This window comes from Anabas testudineus, chromosome 5 (assembly GCF_900324465.2).
Source record: "Anabas testudineus chromosome 5, fAnaTes1.2, whole genome shotgun sequence".
NCBI lineage: Eukaryota > Metazoa > Chordata > Actinopteri > Anabantiformes > Anabantidae > Anabas > Anabas testudineus.
In genome coordinates, this window is record NC_046614.1 from 8,280,591 (window position 1) to 8,297,180 (window position 16,590).

The following is a 16,590-nucleotide window of genomic DNA, read 5'->3' on the forward strand; positions in this document are numbered from 1 at the left end:
CTTTAAACTGTAATAGTAATAAAGCTACATTCATGGAGAGAGCAGTTTTTTTTTTATTTTTACGTTTTTCCTTAAATTCTAAATAAAGATATAAGCATAAAGGTTACATTTCTGTGTATAAGCTTATCAAATAATAGAGAATAACGCTCAACAGATAGCTGAGAAGAAGCCAGAGTCATGTGATCGTGTGAACGAGCACGCACGACGTTCGCGCTCACGCACGACCGTGCTTTTGTTGACGCTGCGCTTTTCGCCATCACTGAAACATCTGAGGAGGAAAGAGAGGAGAAGTCCTGTGGAAACGGAATAAGCTGGACGACCTGAATAACACATCGACATTTTATGATCCAGTGTCCGGCATCACTTCTAACCTCCATGCGGGTGAGGGGACAGTGTGTGACACTGGCGAGAAAAGCAGAAAAGTGTTTTGAACGGTTAGCCGATTGGATATGTTAGCATGCTAACTAACTAACTAACTAGCTAGTCAGATTCAGCTGCTGCACGATATGTCAGAAGCAGTTTCATTAAATTGATGGTATTCCTTGATTTGTGTTGCATCTCTGTTTTTTTTTTAACGCGGCCTTTAAAGCATTAGAAGTGCTGGTGGAAAAGCTGTCCATTAATTGAAACCACATTGGAGGTGTGTGTTAGACTTGAACTCATAAAAACAGTTTTGAGTTGTGCCATTCGTGAGAAGCAGCTGCTGATGTGAGCCATGCCTCGCAATAAAGAGATCTCAGAAGACCTACGATCGAGAGTGGTTGATTTGCACAAAGCTGGAAAGGGTTACAGAGCAATCTCAAAGAGTTTAGATATTCACCAGTCCACAGTTAGACAAATTGTCTATAAATGGAAACTCTTTGGTACAGTGGCCACTCTCCCCAGAAGTGGGCGCCCAGCCAAGATGACTCTAAAGGCACATCGCAGAATCCTGAGTGAGGTGAAGAAGAACCCTGGAGTTACAGCTAAAAGCTTAAAGGAGTCATTGAAACGGGTTAACATCTGTGTTCACGAATCCACCATACACAAAACGTTGAACAGCTACGGTTTCCAAGTGAAGAGACCCCAGAGGAAAGCACTACGCTGCAAAAAAAACTTTGTAGTGCGTCTGAAATTTGCCAAAGAGCCAGGACCTTCCAGCACCAGTGCTGAAACTCAACCTGATGCGACTGTGTCATAATGTCGTCCTTTCTTCACTGCCAACACATAGCCTTGGACCCATCCAAACCCAGCCTAGCACTCTTCTGACAATCTGGAGTTAAAACCTTAGAGCATAAGAAGAGCTCAGACACATCCTCCAGAGCCAGACCTGTCCTTAACCTCCTCCCTCTGTATCCCAGCACCAGGCTTTACCCACAAATGCAACAGATGGTTTGTTGGTCCCTTGTCCTGTCTGACGAAGTGTCTCTAGAGTGAAGGGGTTCTTTGGATATGGACTCAAGGATTGTTACTGCTAGGTTATTTCAAAAACTGGAAGAAAGACTGAGCTGGGAATAAGAAAGTGGAAGAACTGGGCTGTGACATGCTGATGCCTATGTGATGTGCTATGACTTGGAAGTGTTTACCAGACCAAATGGGAAGCTGGTGACAGTGAGTGCATCACAACAAGACCAGTCTGAACTCCTGAAATCAACTGAGCTGCCGTCTTCCAGTGCAGTCCTAGTAGATTGTGGAGGGTATGAGAGGCCTCAATGAGGAGGCTCTCTTCAAACTGAACCAACTAACATTCAAAGTTAGGAAGAAAAAAAAAAAGCCAGTCACCAGACAGAGGACTTGACTGTCAAGAAGTGCCCTCTCTGTTCTGGTGTGCTGCCCTCTAGCTCTATTTGTTCATGTGTATTGTTCTGTTAATTTGGGACTTTTCCATGTCAGTTTAAAGAAACAGTTTCTTTGTTTTCTGTTTTTAGGAACTGCACAATAGATACATGTTCATTATAAGTCTGCTCTGTGTTATTGGATTTAACGGAAACACAAGATTTAATCAGATATGATTTGGGTTGTTGACTTTTTTCCTTGTGTAATATAATGAGAATTCATTTTATCTTAAATGTAAAGTAAAATAATGTACTAAAAACATTTACTCATATGTTAATTTATTTTATTTGTTTGGGAGAAGGCCAGGAGTATCTTTATTTTTATACTTGGTGTGAATGGACCTCTGGATTTCCACGCTACATATGTCTAAACGGGTGAAGATGGCAGATAAAAGCCAACTTTTTTATAGGCACTGTATATTAACCTAAAAAGCCGAAGCTTTTAACTGTCATGGACTTTTGTTTGCAGACTGGAAACGAGTGAGTGGTTTAAAAAAGAGAAGCTGGAAGTGAGGGTTGTTTTGATCTGATCAACAGATAGCTGAGAAGAAGCCAGAGTCATGTGGTCGTGTGGACGAGCACGCACGACGTTCGCGTTCACGCACGACCGTGCTTTTGTTGACACTGCGCTTTTCGCCATCACTGAAACATCTGAGGAGGAAAGAGAGGAGAAGTCCTGTGGAAACGGAATAAGCTGGACGACCTGTTTAGAGGTGTGGAAAGCAAAACAGCGCTAGGAATTTACGGGTAGTCAAATTCGGTGATTGTCCACCTTCCTTTAAATGTGATCGCATATTTTCCGTCGTCGGACGTTGTCACTGAGGCCAAGGAACAGAATAACATATCGACTTTTTATGATCCAGTGTCCGGCATCACTTCTAACCTCCATGTGGATGAGGAGACTGTGTGTCCGACTGTGGCGACAAAAGCAGAAAAGTGTTTGGAACAGTTAGCCGGACACAGTTTTAGCTAGCATTGGCCGATTGGATATGTTAGCATGCTAACTAACTAGCTAGTCAGATTTAGCTGCTGCACGATATGTCAGAAGCAGTTTTATAAAGTTAATGATATTCCCTGATTTGTGTTGTCTTTTTTTTTTTTTTTAATGCAGCATTTAAAGCATTAGAAAAGGTAGAGCTGTTGTGTTTAATAAAAGCTAATTTGAGTCAGGAATTCGGAAACGAGGGGTCCAATAATTGAAACCACATTGGAGGTGTGTGTTAGACTTGAACTCATAAAAACAGTTTTGAGTTGTGCCATTCGTGAGAAGCAGCTGCTGATGTGAGCCATGCCTCGCAATAAAGAGATCTCAGAAGACCTACGATCGAGAGTGGTTGATTTGCACAAAGCTGGAAAGGGTTACAGAGCAATCTCAAAGAGTTTAGATATTCACCAGTCCACAGTTAGACAAATTGTCTATAAATGGAAACTCTTTGGTACAGTGGCCACTCTCCCCAGAAGTGGGCGCCCAGCCAAGATGACTCTAAAGGCACATCGCAGAATCCTGAGTGAGGTGAAGAAGAACCCTGGAGTTACAGCTAAAAGCTTAAAGGAGTCATTGAAACGGGTTAACATCTGTGTTCACGAATCCACCATACACAAAACGTTGAACAGCTACGGTTTCCAAGTGAAGAGACCCCAGAGGAAAGCACTACGCTGCAAAAAAAACTTTGTAGTGCGTCTGAAATTTGCCAAAGAGCCAGGACCTTCCAGCACCAGTGCTGAAACTCAACCTGATGCGACTGTGTCATAATGTCATCCTTTCTTCACTGCCAACACATAGCCTTGGACCCATCCAAACCCAGCCTAGCACTCCTCTGACAATCTGGAGTTAAAACCTTAGAGCATAAGAAGAGTTCAGACACATCCTCCAGAGCCAGACCTGTCCTTAACCTCCTCCCTCTGTATCCCAGCACCAGGCTTTACCCACAAATGCAACAGATGGTTTGTTGGTCCCTTGTTTCCCGGTTATTTCTGGAAGAAAGACTGAGCTGGGAATAAGAAAGTGGAAGAACTGGGCTGTGACATGCTGATGCCTATGTGATGTGAAGGACTTGGAAGTGTTTACCAGACTGCAGGCAAAGCTGCAGGACCAAATGGGAAGCTGGTGACAGTGAGTGCATCACAACTAGACCAGTCTGAAATCCTGGAATCAACTGAGCTGCCATCTTCCAGTGCAGTCCTAGTAGATTGTGGAGGGTATGAGAGGTCTGCTCTGGTGTGCTGCCCTCTAGCTCTATTTGTTCATGTGTATTGTTCTGTTAATTTGGGACTTTTCCATGTCAGTTTAAAGAATCAGTTTAATTGTTTTCTGTTTTTAGGAACTGCACAATAGATACATGGTCATTATAAGCCTGCTCTGTGTTATTGGATTTAACGGAAACACAAGATTTAATCAGATATGATTTAGGGTGTTGACTTTTTCCCCTCGTGTATAATATAATAAGAATGAATTTTATCTTAAATGTAAAGTAAAACATTTTGTTACCACATACCAAAAACATTTGCCCATATGTTGATTTACTGTATTTGGGAGAAGGCCAGGAGTATCTTTTTTTTATATTTCTTGTGAGTGGACCTCTAGATTAACACGCTACACATGTCTAAAAGAGTGAAGATGGCAGATATTTCTATAATGTTTTGTTCAGAGTACTTTGTTTGTGTTCCAGAAATCCAAACAGACAAATATATCTTTTTTATAGTTTGATGGAAATACAGACATTTACTGCAGACAGTACTAGTAGTATCATTGTCATGCATGATTCAGATATGTTTTTAACAGCATTTAACCATAATTATAAAAGAAAGTTAATGTCCGTTTGCCTCTCCTTTGACAGCTGCATAAGTTTGGATGAAAACAGTAGAGCAGAGTTTCTCCATCCATAAGAGAGATCTAATTTGACCTGTATATACAAGTAAATTGTTTTTTCTTGTTACAGACAGAAATAAAGGGAACCACAACCTCAATACGGAAAACCCAATATATATATAAAATAACCTCAATACATAACTCAATATATTTACAGAATATGTGAGATGAGTAAAAATGGGTCAATAATTATAGTCTAAGGTGTAATGACAATGAAATTGTCAGTTCCCCTTCCCCTTACAGACAGGGGAGGGATTGTAAAGTTTCATGGCCACCAGTAAAAAGGATCTCCTGTGACGTTCTGTTAAGCTCTTATTGTTGATCAGTCTCTGGCTGAACGGCTGGACAGAGGAGCCTCGGCCCAGCCAGCACACTGTGTAATAGGTGGGAGGGACTGTCCAGGATTGAGAGGAGTTTGGACAGCATCCTCCTCTCAGCTACAACATGTAGAGGGTCCAGCTCCACCCCCAGAACAGAGCCAGCCCTCCTGATCAGTTTGATCAGTTTGTTTAGTGTCTGCTACCTTCATTTTTGCAGCCCCAGCAGACCACAGCATAGAACTGAAACCACAGACTCATAGAACATCCGCATTGTGTCGCTGCATACGTTGAAGGACCTGAGTTCTTAGTCCAGTCCAGTTTGTTGTCCAAAAACATTTCTACTCAGATACGATCTCCTTCCACCGCATAGAGAGACAGGTGACAGGACTCCCAGAAGTCCATCACTAGCTCCTTTGTTTTACTGATGTTCAGTTGAAGATGGTTTAGTCCACACCAATCCACAAAACTGTTCAGCACTCTCTGGTACCCAGTGACATCTCCACCCTGAATACATCCTACAACTGCAGAGTCATCAGAGAACTTGAGGTGGTAGGAGTCTGATTTGTACCTGAAGTCTGAGGTGTACAGGGTGAAGAGGAATGGAGACAGAACTGTCCTCTGTGGGACACCTGTCGACAGACCACAATGTCAGTGGGCGGTTGATGAGGTAGCCTATGATCCAATGCACAGCATCATTTTTACTCTCCATATGAGTGAGGGATCCGTGTGTGACAGATTATGATAAGAAGAAAAGCAGGTTAAAGTAAGACAGGAGAACACAAGCACCTGATAAAAGTTATGTAGGATGTAGGCAGAATACTTATGCACCACAAAAATAAACTGTTTTTTTATTTGAAGGTCAAGGAGAAAGTTGTTTGAGGAAATCAGAAACAAAATAGACGCATGTTAAAAGTAAAAGGCTATAAGACGATCTCCAAGCAGCTTGATGTTCCTGTGACTACAGCTGCAAACGTTATTGTAAGGTACCAGGGTGCAGCAAACCTACTTGGATATGGTCACAAGAGGAATATCAACCCCAAATTGAACAGAACAGTAGTGCAACTGTACACAAAGAGCCAAAGACAAGAGCAAGCAAGTCTCTCTCACCAGATTTTGCATAAATCTGCATTCCTAACATGTTCATCTCCTAACAGTTCACTGTTTGTGTGCTTGTGTAAATGTTCAGTGAACTATCAGTACTGTCCATCTGTAAACATACTGTAGCTTTAAAATAAAGTTGCTGCCTCACACTCTCTGTCAAATGAAATATTATATCAATGGACCAGTTTCTGTGATCTGTGCAGCTAAAATATGCTTTTGTTAACCACGCATCAAGCAAGATAGTTCCCAGTTGCCTCTCCTCTGACAGCTTCTTTAAAAATGGTCAGTATCTCAATTATGATCACACCTGATTACATTTGTTAAATTAGGCTATTGCGAAAAAACAATTACCCTTTGCATTGTTTTCTCTCTTGTTCAGCCAATGCATTTTCTGTCCAGTAGGCAGATATAGGCAACAATGTGGCTATAGCAACAATAGGAATAATTGTCCATCCAGAATACTGTCAGTGGCAACTGGAAATATCCAGCTGTGTGGTGGAGTCAGCAGGAAAAAAAACACAAACATGCAACAGAATAGAGGTCATATTTGACCTGCCTGAGTTCACAATGGTAAATACACCAAAAGGATGATAAGTCGTGTAATGTGTGATAAAAGATTAAGTTATGTTGCTACACAGCAGTGGTTCCTCTGTGTCATTTCAGACCTCCACATCACTTATCTCTTTGTGCTAATGCACATAACAGTCTTCAGAACAATCTAATAAACACACTGCGAAAAGAATCTATAATATAGAGATATATGATTTCTTTATATTGAGATTACATATGTGCAGATGGCTAGTCTGTGTGTTGAGTATAATTCATTTTTTGAGGCCACTAAACTCTCACTGTTGACAGTAACAATTATTAAAAAGAATACTGAGATGATAGATGAAGATGACAGTAATAACAGACAGGACAGCTCAATTAAATAGTTTGACTCGATCATTAAACAAAACTACATGAGTACACAGCCTTGATCATTTTAGTTTGTAGTAATTATACATTGCCAGAAATTCTTTGTTTTTAAAATAATAATTTACCATCAAGTGTAGATGTATTTAGACTGAACTAAACTGAATTCATGTCTCTTCGGAGCGTCAGAGAATACAGAGTCACCTGATCAATGAGCTCACGAAGGTCGTGTGGGCGCGCACGCACTACGTTCGCGTTCACGTACGACCTTGTTTTTGTTGATGTTTAATTTGAGTGCGGCTGCGCGCTGCTCAATGCTTTTGCTGTTGCTGACGCGACTTGGCAGAGAAAAAGAGTGAGCAAACACTGGAAACTAAATAGGTTGTAAGTCCTAAGTGTAGCATACTTTGGGGCAGCGCAGAGGGCAAGCTAATGCTGGTAATTTACCGATAATCTTAGCCAGCGATTAACCACCCTGTGCCGTATGTGATCGCCCTTCTTCGTCGTCGGACGTTGCCAGTGAGGGCCAAGGAACTAAATAGCATATCGACATTATATGATCCAGTGTCCAGCGTCACTTCTACCCTCCATGTGGGTGAGGGAACTGTGTGTGTCAGATTATGGCGAGAAAAACAGTTAGCAGGAAAAGGAAGGCAGGAGAGCCCAAGGACCAACAACAGGTAGGCGGAAACCGGTGCGGATCCATATTAGCTAGCTAGCTGGCCAGCTAACGTTAGTCAGTTATATTAGCATGCTAACTAGCACTAGGCTAGCCTGATTTAGCTGGTATCAGCTGTGTCAGAGGCAGCATGCTGGTGGCATTTTAACAGATTAACAAGAACAGTGTGTTGACAAGCCGGACACGTCCACCCAGTTATAACAATGTTAAAAAAGATGGTGTATTTCTATTTGAAAGTCAATGTCTGCTAATGTTAGCACGACATTAGCCAACCGTAGTCCGTTATCAATACATTAGCTAACGTTAGCTGAATGGCTACATACCTTATCTTATTAGGGCTATTCTCCAATTGTGATCATGGCTGGTTAAATAACCCTTTGTTGTAGTTATATATTATCGACAGTCCCTTGATCAGTATGGGGTCCTTGTGACCTTCTAGTCGCCATCTAGCTAGAAGTGTCTTCTGCATCGCCTAAAATTGAGTTTGCTTAAAAGTGACTAAAGCTATAGCATTTACCAAGCTAGCTAACGTTAACGATGGCTGTAACGTTGACAGCTCGCTATAACTTATATTGAGGCTAACCGTACAGTTCAGCTTCAGGTAATGAAAATGGGCATTGTTAATCACCTCGAAGATCTGGTCGATACAGCCTGACTTTACCCCAGCTGTAACACCACAGATCATGCTTTGACATCAACCAGAAACTGGTTGGCAGTGTCACTGTTTGTTGTATAATGTATAAATTGTTTTATCTGTGTCTCGGAGCCACCATCCCACTCTAGTAGAACATATCTACATCTGTCTAAACAGAACCAAAAATTCAGTCTATAATTAGATTAACATCACATGGCAGATGGGAAGGTTACTACATTGCTGCCATGCTGTCACATCTGTCATCACTACAACAACACATAGCATCGCAAATCCAGGAGTGTTGCACAACATAGATTGGGAATAAACAGTGAAGCCAATTTTTCAAATAATGGCCATAAATTGATTGCTTAATATGAAGCCACAACAAATATTTCTCTATAATCCTGAGTTTCTTGCTTAAAGATGACACTACGATTAGCTAATAGTTGTGGACAATGCTGTAGTTCTTCAGGTACCACTCAATTATTCCAATCTCCTGTGCACTAACTGTTGTTTTAGCAGCTATGAACTGATCTAGTGATGGTCATGAGTCTTGTGACATCTTGATTTGATTAAAACACTGACTGTCCTGGCAGTTTCTTTCATACATCTTCCATTTGTGAAGATTCATTGAGAAAAGCATTTTAGCATTTTGATAAAAACGAACAGAATCATCTAGGATGGTGTTTTTAAAAGCGGCACTGTGAACTGGTAATAAAATGCAGTTTTATTTTTATCTTCTCATAAAAGAGCAATACGTTTTGTACACACACAGCCTTGTAAAGATTCAGCTGATACACGGGTGCACTTTGCTGTGCTCCTGACCAGCGACAATGGAGACAGTACCTAGAATAGGCTTTCTGGGGATCTCATGACTGTCTCACATCAGTAGGTGTAGTCTGCACCTGCATCATAGACAGCTATTTTAAAAAGTAGGGAAAAAAAAGGGAGATGATGTATTACATAAATTCCTATTATGTACCCTAGGCCTATGTTAACCCAACCTGATGAAGTGTCTGTGTATGGTCTGCTATAATACTCCCATGATTCTCTAAGGCTCTTTAATATCTACCAGAGAACAGTGTGTCTGCAGCAGGAAGAGGTTGGGTATGACTCAACACATAGAGGCTGTGATATCACAATTTGAGTAAAAATGTTAGATTATATTATTTTAAGCTTTGAAAAATTAAATGTTTCATGTTTACATCATTAATTAACTAAACTACTGGGTAACTTCTCCACTTTTGGATGTCAGTCACTTGGACTGGACAAAAGTCTCGTGCTTTTTTTAGACCACTGACCTCTTTCCCTCTTTTTCAGCTGGGTTGGTGTCAGCCGCCACACAAGCGAAGCCGTGTTTCTTGTTCGTCACGTCATGCCCAGCAGTGGTGGTGCAGTCGGCACTCGGTGGTATGTGCCCTCCGGGGGCGGGAGTTCAGGCCTCAACAGCAGCATGAGTTGCGGTTCCAGCGGAGCCTGCGAGGCTTTGCAGCCGGCAGACTACCTGGCATCCTTAAGGAAAGGGAGTTCTCTCTGGGGCGGCTCAACAAGGTGTTTGCGTCACAGTGGCTCAACCACCGGCAGGTGGTGTGTGGGACCAAGTGCAACACGGTGAGATGCCATTGTGTTACTGACCTGCTGTTTAAGCATAACATATTTTTGAGGGGCCACATGATGTATTATTTGTGACAGAATTGCTATGTGAAGTTACATTTTTAGACAGTTTAAGTGGATGACCCTAGGATTCTTTCAATGCAATCTAGTCTGATGGTCTGAGGTCAAGTGGTGATGTATCCTTGTGGATGCCTGCCTTAAGTGAAGGAGCTCAGTTTACTTCAGATCTTGTTAAAAAGTTATGTTAAGATAAGGCCTAAAGGCCTTAAGAAAGTTAAAAATCCACAATCCAGTAGGTGCCCACAGTTGTATGCATCTACTGTTGCTTTGGTCTTTTACTAGTAGTCATTCACTAGCATTTCCAGGAAAGAACCATGTTGAGCTTTCTACCATACAGAGTCCTTGTGTGATGAATATTACCAGCCCAGCCCTTTATTCACATTACTAGACATAAACACCAACATCCTTCTTTTGTAGTTCTGACCAGAAGTAACAAAATGTCTTTTCCTACATTTACCTGCAGCTTTTTGTAGCTGATGTCCAGACAGGTCAGATAACACGCATTCCCATGCTGAAGGACAGGGAGTGTCATAGTGGAGTCTCCGGAGTGGTGGGTGCGGTGATGGCGGGCCGGCATTACCACCCTACAGGAGCCTCTCGTTCCCGGATGGATCAGCAGGGCTGTGGAATCCATGCCATTGAACTGAACCCCTCCAGAACACTACTCGCCACCGGAGGAGACAACCCCAACAGCCTGGCCATCTACCAGCTGCCCACACTGGATCCAGTTTGTGTTGGAGATGTGGGTAATTTGTATATGTTTGGTATACAGACACACAGTTACAGTTTGCGTCACAAGTTAAAGGTTGCTGCTATGTTTAAATCAAAGCAAAGCTATGGTTGCTCCAGATCACTTCAGGCAGCATGTTAAACATGAGCGCATCGGGTGTTGTCAAGCAGAATCACATAAAGTTTAGGTCATGCATGAATATTTGTTTTGCCTTTACATAGTAGTCATTTGTTTTTCAGGATGGCCACAATGACTGGATATTCTCTATAGCATGGATCAGTGACAACATGGCAGTTTCTGGTAAGTTGTCTGCCTAAGCAAAGATTGAATTAATGCTGCATGATTTGGTGAAAATCGTCATATTGCCATTATTGTGGACAATATTGTGATATAATGTACAAAAACTATCTAATCGCTTGTTTATCCATGAAAATACATAGATATTTCTCAACTCAAACGTACCAGAAAACCTACACTTAGATACTTTTATTTAGAAACTCTGTGTTTTGAGAAAAATAAATTAAAACTAAATAATCAAGTTAAATTTAACTTTTAATAAAAAAAGAAGGAACGCGCTCATTCACACTTCTTTCTTGCTGCTTATTGTTTTTCTGTTCATAGGGTCCAGAGATGGCTCCATGGGTCTGTGGGAAGTGACAGAGGAAGTAATGAGCCAGGCTCAAAGGAGTCAGAATGAGGAGGCAGTACCCTCGTACGCCCACATCTCCCACCGCGCTCTCAAGGATATCCCAAAGGAATACACCAACCCGTACAACTGTAAAGTCCGTGCTCTGGCCTTCAACAACAACCATAACGTAAGCTTACACATCTGTTTGGAAAGCATGTAATTGGGTTCTCTCTGTCATGGGGTTCTTGTAAGTCTTGCTTATCAGTTGTGCAGGGAACTGTTTATTACATCCTTGAGCTGGAAAGATTGAGGAGCTGCGATAGTAAGGGGTCAAACTGTGGTAGCAGGTGGGAGGGACTTCCAAAAGGGGGATTCACGTGTACAGCCTTGCAAACAAATTATCTGTATTGTAAATTAACAACTGATGTTTGATGTATATTATAATATAAATATAGTATTATAATTATTTATTTATTGTGTAAGAAACCCATTTGATTTCAAATGTATTATACAGCAAGTTAAAGTTACTCCTACTGGCGTTATCACCTTTTTATGGTAGCAGACATAATGTAATAACATACAGAAGCTATGTCACTACATTGTGCACAGTGCACTATAGCAGTGAGCAACAGCTCACACATGGCTTAATGCTCTACCTGGTTAGGGTTAGGGTTACAGGATGATCTTGATGGCCTATACAGGTTGCCGTCTGGCCGTAATGCACACATGGTGTACATTCAATTTGCACATGGGAAAAGAGCTCTCCTCTTCCACACACTTCAATCTGAATATAAGTGCTAAAGATGGGGGCTACCACTGAAATTCAATCATGCTAGGGTTAAGCAGTACCACTCCACCACACACTATGACCTCAAGTCAGACGGCCCAGAGGTTTGTCAGGCTCTATCCTGTGAGCCCCCTAGTACAAAGTCTGGGTAATGTCGCAATGTGGTCTCCACTGTGTCATGTCAAAAAGTAGATTGCATGTAGTCTATGGATGTCTTAAATGCTTATTAGTCAGAAAGCAACTGTATATATCTTTAATTATAGTTTTGACAACTCGTTTTCACTAGTAAAAAATGCAAATATAATATCTGAAATGTATTAATGGATAGTCACTCAAACTTAAACAAATGATTTTACTTAATATTAGCCATAACTACATTTTCAGATATTTTTGATGAATTTCAAACAAAACATATCTATAAATGTGCTAGATTAAACACATTCTAACCATAACTTTAACTACTATAACTAGTCAGAATCTAATTGAAGATATCTGGAATTTGCATTTCAGCATAACAGAACTGTAGATTAGTATCTTTTATCTTTTAGTTGTACAAGTCAACGAGGAAGTCAAAATGTAACTGCAGATATCTTTAATACAGATTTGTATTAGTTAGACATTCCCAGTGTTGGGTGCTATTTAACATCATACAACATCCACGATTGGTGGGGAAATAAACTGTCTATATGGAGTTGTATCAATTCGTTTCAAATCTACTCAGTATGTACATAGTTAACTGTTGAGTAATTAAAACATTAAGGTTAATTAGCAAAACTCAAAAAGTTGACTGGTGCCCCCTACTGTTTCTGGGTTCTCATCTCCTTAGCTTAATTCATTTATGTTTTGTCTTCCCACGTTGTTTTCCCCTTTCTAGGAACTTGGTGCTGTATCCCTTGATGGTTATTTCCACCTCTGGAAAGCTGAGCACAACTTGTGCAAGGTAAAATACGGTACTTAGCTTGACTAATAAGCATAATGTCATTGTGTTTCACCACACCTACCTGCAAATTGCATTTCATTTGTCTTATAACATTTCAATTCTATTTCAAATCAGCTGCCAGTCAAATAGTAAATGTTCTTCTGATAATGTTATATTTGGAAATGTAATACATATAGTTGTGTTAAAAACTAAGATTTTATGACGTTTCCCTCTAGATACTGTCCACCAAGCTGCCTCACTGCAAGGAGAACGTGTGCTTGGCATATGGACAGGACTGGTCGGTGTACGCTGTGGGTTCTCAGGCCCACGTCTCTTTTCTGGATCCACGTCAGCCTACAACAAATATCAAGTCTGTTAATTCCAGAGAGAGAGGAAGTGGTAAGTAAGAAGGATCATATTATGCTTTTTGTCTTCTGATGTTAAATATCTACTTTACTTAATACTTTTGGGAAGTTGGCTGTCTATGTTACACATAGTGGTGGGCCCAAAGCTTGAAGTAAAAGTGTGTCTGGCCATCTTTGCTATCTTCTCAAGAGCTTTTTTTCAAAACACTGCACTAGTTGACATTAAGCAGTGTGGAAGTCTATAATTGGCCATCTGTTTTAGGCTCCTACATCTAAGTACCATCCCACTCACCCTCAGGTTAGCTGCCATTACTCTGCTCACGGATAGTGCTAGTTCTAGTGTTTATGCAGAGGTAGGTACAGTATATCTTGCAGACAGTGATTTTTGTAACTCTGTTTGCTTTTCACAAAAAGCCAATCATAAAACAACAATCAATTTAGTTAAAGGCCAGCAAGTTTCTATTTGTTCATGGCACTTCACTTCCAGCTGTTTTCACAACCTGGCATGAGTTTCAGCTAGGTTGTTCCTAAAGGACAGTACTGGTAGCCCACTGGAAAACTTTCCCAAGCTGGCCAATCAGAACAAAGTAGGAAAGGGGGCAGGCGGGCTTAAAGACACAGGAGCACAAAAGGGCCTTTCGAGTTGAACTTGTTGCATAAAGAGGCATAATAATATTTATTTGCACTTTAATGTGAAAATTATACCATTGTGAATTAGTGGCGAATTAAATATAAACCTTAAATTAAGCATAATATGGGCACATTAAGATAACCGCCTGTTTGTGCAGGGATCCGTTCAGTGAGTTTCTATGAGCACATTGTGACGGTGGGCACCGGCCAAGGTTCCCTTCTCTTCTACGACATCCGGGCTCACAGATTCCTGGAGAACCCTTTGAATCCAGCTGGAGGTTACCGCAAGTGCCCAGGAGATGGCATCCTCAAGCTCACTACAGGGAAAGGCTGGCTGGTACGTTATCTATTTTTCAGAAAATCTCTGAGGCACTCAGCTTAGAGTGGTTATAGAACATACTTTACGTATTAGCATTTCACTTCTACATTACTTGTCATAATCTTTCCTTTCCTCTCTCTTTGCTGTGCCTCAACTCTCCATGTTTGCTTACAGAATCATGATGAGACGTGGAGGAGTTACTTCTCCGACATTAATTCCTTCCCTAACGCAGTGTACACCCACTGCTACGATGACTCCGGCACCAAGCTGTTTGTAGCAGGTGGACCTCTCTGTTCTGGCCTGCACGGAAACTACGCAGGACTGTGGAGTTAGCCTCGTTGTCTCCTTCATCACTACATCCTCATGCAGATTTTTACTTAACCTGTTCCTCCGTTCCTCTCACCCCTCAATTCTGTTGTGACGTCACTGTCTTTGGTACCCTCCTGCTCATTTAATTGTCACTGTTTTGCTCACACGTGGACTCAGGAGCATGATCTTGCCCTCAGCGTATCACGACTTTAAATATTGTTCTTATGTATCTTTGTGTCCACTATTACACTGACACTGTCCTTTCTCTTCTAATATTTTTTCATTTCAACCTCAGCTATGTTTTTTTTTATATATAAAAATGTACAAATGATTAACCAGTAATTTTCAAGATAAGTCTGCCACTGAGAAACACAGAAGAGTTTTGGGAAAACATTAATAATAAAATTATATACGTTCTCATCATTTAAAACATTTACATCCAACCTGCAGGAACTAGGTTTTGGTCATGTGCTGGCTTGTTTTTGTATGTAAGGATAGTGTTTACCGCTGCTTCCTCTGTGATAAATGACAGTGTATTTGTGTAATGCTTGTGGAATTCTCTCCAAAACAAGTTCATTCTCCCACTGAAATGGACAGCAATAAAAAAAGAGAAGGAGAGAGGATGGAGGACCGAAGAGACAGATTATTTTGAAGGACTGAACTGGAGTGCAGCTTGATGTTTGATAGATAAGGTTTACTGGTCTGGAACATCCCATTTTGTTCCACAGCAATCACAAAAAAAAAACTTCTCTCTTCTTCCTTTGGAGGGAAAACGAAGAAGCAAATCAAAATGGGACTTTGTGTGCATATGTTTCAAACTGAGATGATGTAAAGCAGAAAGATTAAGATTGCTAAATGCAGTGTTGTTCTGCTAGGAGTTATTCCCAACGAATGCTTGTTTTATTTTTTCTGACTGTGTGATTTGACAGGCACGTCCCTGCTGATATCCATTTTGCTTTAACTGTATTTATTTCCCCGTCTATGTCCCCTTAATTCAGTTGGTCGGGCTGTCTATATCTGCTTCTTCTTGAGGGAATATTGTCCTTTTGCCTTTTGCTTATGTTCCTACTGTCTTTCAATGGAATGTTTTCAGAGGTATTGTCCATAAACTGATCAAATCCTCATCTGTAACATTTCTCGAGAGAGGGGGTGGAGAATTTAAACTAGAGTGTAAGTTTTGTTAGCAAGTTAAATATCACATGCGACGATTGATAGATAGTCTTTGATTACCGGAGTGTATCCCCCTCCTCCACAATATTCTTGGATTTCCCTACAAGAACTGAGGAGATAAGATCTCTAGTACCTCACTTGGATCTTCTCCAGCAAAAAGGTGTAAGGAGAACATTTTGAGATTTTTTTGTTTGTTTGTTATTTCCCCCCCTTTTTGTATTAAGGAGTGAGTGGCGCTGCTCTTGTCCTTGGTAGAGGCAGGGTAGGCTTGAGTTACATTTTTGCCTTTCTCGAGTCTTTCTGTGAAAGACTGCCGCAGGCGATCATAGTTTTCCTTTTCTACATGGAACTTGTCTCCAGTTTTCATGATAATGACAGCGTGAAAAGAACAACCCCAATTACGACCACGAATTTAACAAATAACCAACACTTTTTAAGTGTGTTTTATATAAATGTGTATATGTATACATTTTTATGTATATGTGTGAGGAAGTGTGTGGATTGATCTGTCTATTTGGTGATGCCCTGTTATTTTTTTTTTTTTTATATATATACACCTCATGAATGTTTTTACAAATGACTGAATCTGAGGATATTGTAAGATATAAACATCTGGGGAAAAAAAACAACAACTATTAAATCTTTAAAACAATTAAATAATAAAAATAAAACGTATATTGATGTAATGGTTTATATGTGCTTGGCATCAGTTCACACTTGAATTCAG

At 40.7% G+C, this 16,590-nt stretch overlaps 1 protein-coding gene and 1 long non-coding RNA gene across 2 annotated transcripts; both read left to right on the forward strand.

The window, feature by feature from the left end:
• Positions 1 to 307: 307 nt before the first annotated feature.
• LOC113154162 lies at positions 308 to 4,630 on the forward strand. The gene is made up of 2 exons (XR_003298008.1): positions 308 to 640; positions 3,028 to 4,630. It is a non-coding gene; the product is annotated as an uncharacterized LOC113154162 (long non-coding RNA).
• A 2,654-nt stretch (positions 4,631 to 7,284) lies between these two features.
• Positions 7,285 to 16,549, forward strand: dcaf12 (DDB1 and CUL4 associated factor 12). Its single transcript, XM_026349384.1, has 9 exons — positions 7,285 to 7,699; positions 9,653 to 9,943; positions 10,470 to 10,748; positions 10,976 to 11,036; positions 11,358 to 11,551; positions 13,026 to 13,091; positions 13,307 to 13,469; positions 14,224 to 14,402; positions 14,559 to 16,549. The coding sequence occupies exons 1-9, from the start codon at positions 7,640 to 7,642 to the stop codon at positions 14,715 to 14,717; spliced, it is 1,452 nt and encodes a 483-aa protein (XP_026205169.1). The 5' UTR covers positions 7,285 to 7,639; the 3' UTR covers positions 14,718 to 16,549.
• Positions 16,550 to 16,590: the final 41 nt, after the last annotated feature.

Excerpts from the sequence above, each read along its gene's own strand:
- dcaf12 (XM_026349384.1), top strand. The coding sequence starts at position 7,640 with ATGGCGAGAAAAACAGTTAGCAGGAAAAGGAAGGCAGGAGAGCCCAAG. Across the intron at positions 7,700-9,652 it reads AGCCCAAGGACCAACAACAG|CTGGGTTGGTGTCAGCCGCC; the intron begins GTAGGCGGAAAC and ends CCTCTTTTTCAG. Across the intron at positions 11,552-13,025 it reads CCTTCAACAACAACCATAAC|GAACTTGGTGCTGTATCCCT; the intron begins GTAAGCTTACAC and ends TCCCCTTTCTAG.